The 3,202-nt window shown below is 32.3% G+C and overlaps 1 protein-coding gene and 1 long non-coding RNA gene across 2 annotated transcripts in view; one reads left to right on the forward strand and one right to left on the reverse strand.

Moving 5' to 3' along the window:
- Positions 1–1,062: 1,062 nt before the first annotated feature.
- On the reverse strand, positions 1,063–1,331 carry LOC123689639. The gene is made up of 2 exons (XR_006750566.1): positions 1,275–1,331; positions 1,063–1,157 (listed from the first exon to the last, which is right to left on the reverse strand). It is a non-coding gene; the product is annotated as an uncharacterized LOC123689639 (long non-coding RNA).
- Positions 1,332–2,680: 1,349 nt separating this feature from the next.
- LOC110998321 (galactosylgalactosylxylosylprotein 3-beta-glucuronosyltransferase I) overlaps positions 2,681–3,202 on the forward strand; it is an 8,318-nt gene continuing 7,796 nt past the window's right edge. The window contains exon 1 of the mRNA XM_022266884.2: positions 2,681–3,202. This exon is cut by the window's right edge and continues 51 nt beyond it. Coding sequence (XP_022122576.1) covers positions 3,066–3,202 — 137 coding nt within the window. The 5' untranslated portion in view covers positions 2,681–3,065.

A 3,202-nucleotide genomic window follows, 5' to 3' on the forward strand; every position in this document is an offset into this window, starting at 1 on the left:
ACGCATTGTATTTGAATTTCAATTATGTAAATAATATAACAGAAAATCAATAATTATCCACTACTTTTCGTTCAAGGAAAATCTTTCTTTTGTTAATTATTCCATAAAGTTTTGATGATAAAATATGCTCTTTGAAAATTATATGCAAAAAGCTCTGTATTAAAATCACCTTCATATTTAAGGAAAGGCGCTTAAAATAGTAACGCTACTTCCAAACTTGGAAGTTCATATTTTATGTATGATTTTCAATCCATTAACCTAATGCAAAGCTCCAATATTGTTAAACGAGTTCCATGTAAGCTCGTAGCGTGGCTCGTAGCATCAGGCGCTACATTTGCTACGTCGTAGCGATAAGTTTACAAAATTCATGAATAGAAGTTCTGAGTTACAAAGCCGATTCTGATCGTAACTATTAGACTTGGGGATTTTAAGTCTCCAATATTAAATTAATTCTTATAAGCTGTAGGTAAGATTAAAACTTTTTTTGATGTTGGAGGAAATATAATATTTATATAGTAAGTATAAAAGTGTATTAAAAATACATTTATTCATAAAGAAACAAAATGTACACTTATAAACGTCTAAAAATAAATGTACATTATATATATATATATATTGTAATATATGTATTTAGACGTTCAAACGTCAAACGTTTTTAGATAATACGTATTATAGATTATATTATTATTACTAGTAGTAATAATAATATAATCTTACCTACTAGTAATTTTATACAGTCCTACTACTAAATATTGTCCAGTAACATTCTGTTGTACATCATTAAATTACAAAAAGCACTAGGCTTTTTGAGAGGAGGCCAGTGCAGCAAAGTTGGTCCGCAAACATCCTTCTTTAGGTGCATGAGGGTAAATTTTTGCTGAACGTCACGAAGATGTGCAGCTTTTTTGTGGAAGAAAAGAGGGAGAGATTGAGACCGATTGAGAGAGTGAGAAAGGGAGATCGAGAAAAAATACACGCTATATTGGTTGATGTATTCGTTAAGTTACATTAGAACTTTTGATGGAGATTCTGCCGCATAACGTCTTGTACAGTAAACGCAGAGGTTAAACTTTCCAATATGACCCGTCGATTTTTGAGGTTTTTTTGATGGGAGATGGAAGAGGGGATGGAGAAATACCCCCTGTGTCATTCCCAACCTGCGGAAACCCATAGTTACGGAGATATTCATGTTTAAAATTTTAAGGCTAGAATGGTAACAATTTAGAAATGTGTCCCTGAATTTGATAATACTGATTATGTAAGTGTCTCTTTACCTTTAATGGAACACCTCCAAGTTATTTTTTCTGCCGGAATTCCGTCTAAATATTAATACATTATTAGTACATTTTCCATTGCTTATTTTTTTTTATTTTCAATTTATGCCTAATGGGAAAGGCAAAGGACTTTAGCCATACAGATTCCATTAGTTATTAGAGACGTGACATTTTGCATCAAAATCGTTTTTTTAATTTGTCGATAGTTTTTTTAGAATAAAAACTTGAATTTTATTCAAATATAATATAATAATATGATATAAATATTAGTTTTTTTATATGTTTATTGATGATTTCAGAAACAGTTCTTAGAAAAAAGAAATTCATATACTAACCTAACCTAACCGAACTAGATAATCATTCGGTTTATGAACGGCTCCGGCGCTACGGAAAACGCAGCCCCTCCACCCTTGCGTACCAAAGCACAGGCATTTCATGCCTGTGCTTTGTTACGGCGGGTGGGGGCTGCTCTTCCTCCGCGCCTCCGATTATTTATATACACTCTAGGGGTAGGGCAGACAAGACCACGTGGATAGTGGGGTGCTCTGATTCGGTGTTGGGTACTTTTAGGTTATTAAATAAAATGTTATTAAAAAAAAATATTCATATACTAACCTAACCTAACCGAACTAGATAATAGTTCGGTTTTTGAACGGCTCCGATTATTTATATACACTCTAGGGGTAGGAAAGACAAGACCACGTGGATAGTGGGGTGCTCTGATTCGGTGTTGGGTACTTTTAGGTTATTAAATAAAATGTTATTAAAAAAAATATTCATATACTAACCTAACCTAACCGAACTAGATAATAATTAAGTTTTTTGATTACAAATAATTAATTTGATCATAAGTTACAAATAATCTATGGTCCATATTGGAAAGTTTAGTAGTATCGATACGTCAAATTTTTCGAACCCTTCACTAATCGATACGTGAAATGGTTGATGTTTGACATCAGTTATTTGTCAAATTCATTGTGTTATGGCGTGTTATGGAATGATATTTGTCCATTTGTATGGAAAGTATAAATAAATATATCTCATGAACCGTAAGTTTCCGCAACTTAATACTTTACAAAACGCTTTCTTATGGTGAGTACTATCTACAAAAAAAATTTGAGCATTCAAATCGACGGGTCATATTGGAAAGTTTATCCTCCGTGTTTTCCAAAATCATGGAAACCTTTTAACGGCCAGTTCCTGTTGACCTCTATATCTTAGTATAGTAATTTATATAATATAGAAATATTCGATCAACAGCCGCTGACATTGACGTGTTTTATAATCATTATTGACAAATCAGTCTAACGTAAAATGTTGCAGTGTCAAATTTCAATTGACGTTTCGACTTTGATTATTGACTGTTGTTTGATCTATGACATACTTTGACATTTGATGAAAATGAAATAATAATTCGTATTTAATTTAGCATACCAAATCACAAACATTTTCAACAAATCAACACTCTGACATCGAAATCGAAAGAGTGAGTTTAATTAGGAATTGGAAACGTATAGTTTTGTTTGTGTTAATTCTAAGTGCTATAGAAAATTAAAAAATATTCTACACATCCTAAATGTTATACTGTGAGTGAGCAACTCATCCGATCCGTCTACATCATTCAATTGAAAAATCTTATTTGCAATCGCAATACGCGAGAGAAGATATCCTGAGATTGTTTTTTTGTCATCAATGAATATGCAGTGAAATGAAATCATAATGCGTTACAATTTATTCGCGTTAATACTAGTGGCTCAATAGACACGGTAGCGGTGACTACTACTGAATAAAATGCCTTTTGTAAACATAAAGAAGCAATATATAGCAATCGGCATGTTAGTTTTTGTAGCTTTATTTTTCTTTAATACCCGACCGGCTTTCCAGTGTCAGATAACTCAGGAAGTGAATACATACTTGCCTACAATTTA

Source organism: Pieris rapae, chromosome 13, assembly GCF_905147795.1.
Source record: "Pieris rapae chromosome 13, ilPieRapa1.1, whole genome shotgun sequence".
Lineage (NCBI taxonomy): Eukaryota > Metazoa > Arthropoda > Insecta > Lepidoptera > Pieridae > Pieris > Pieris rapae.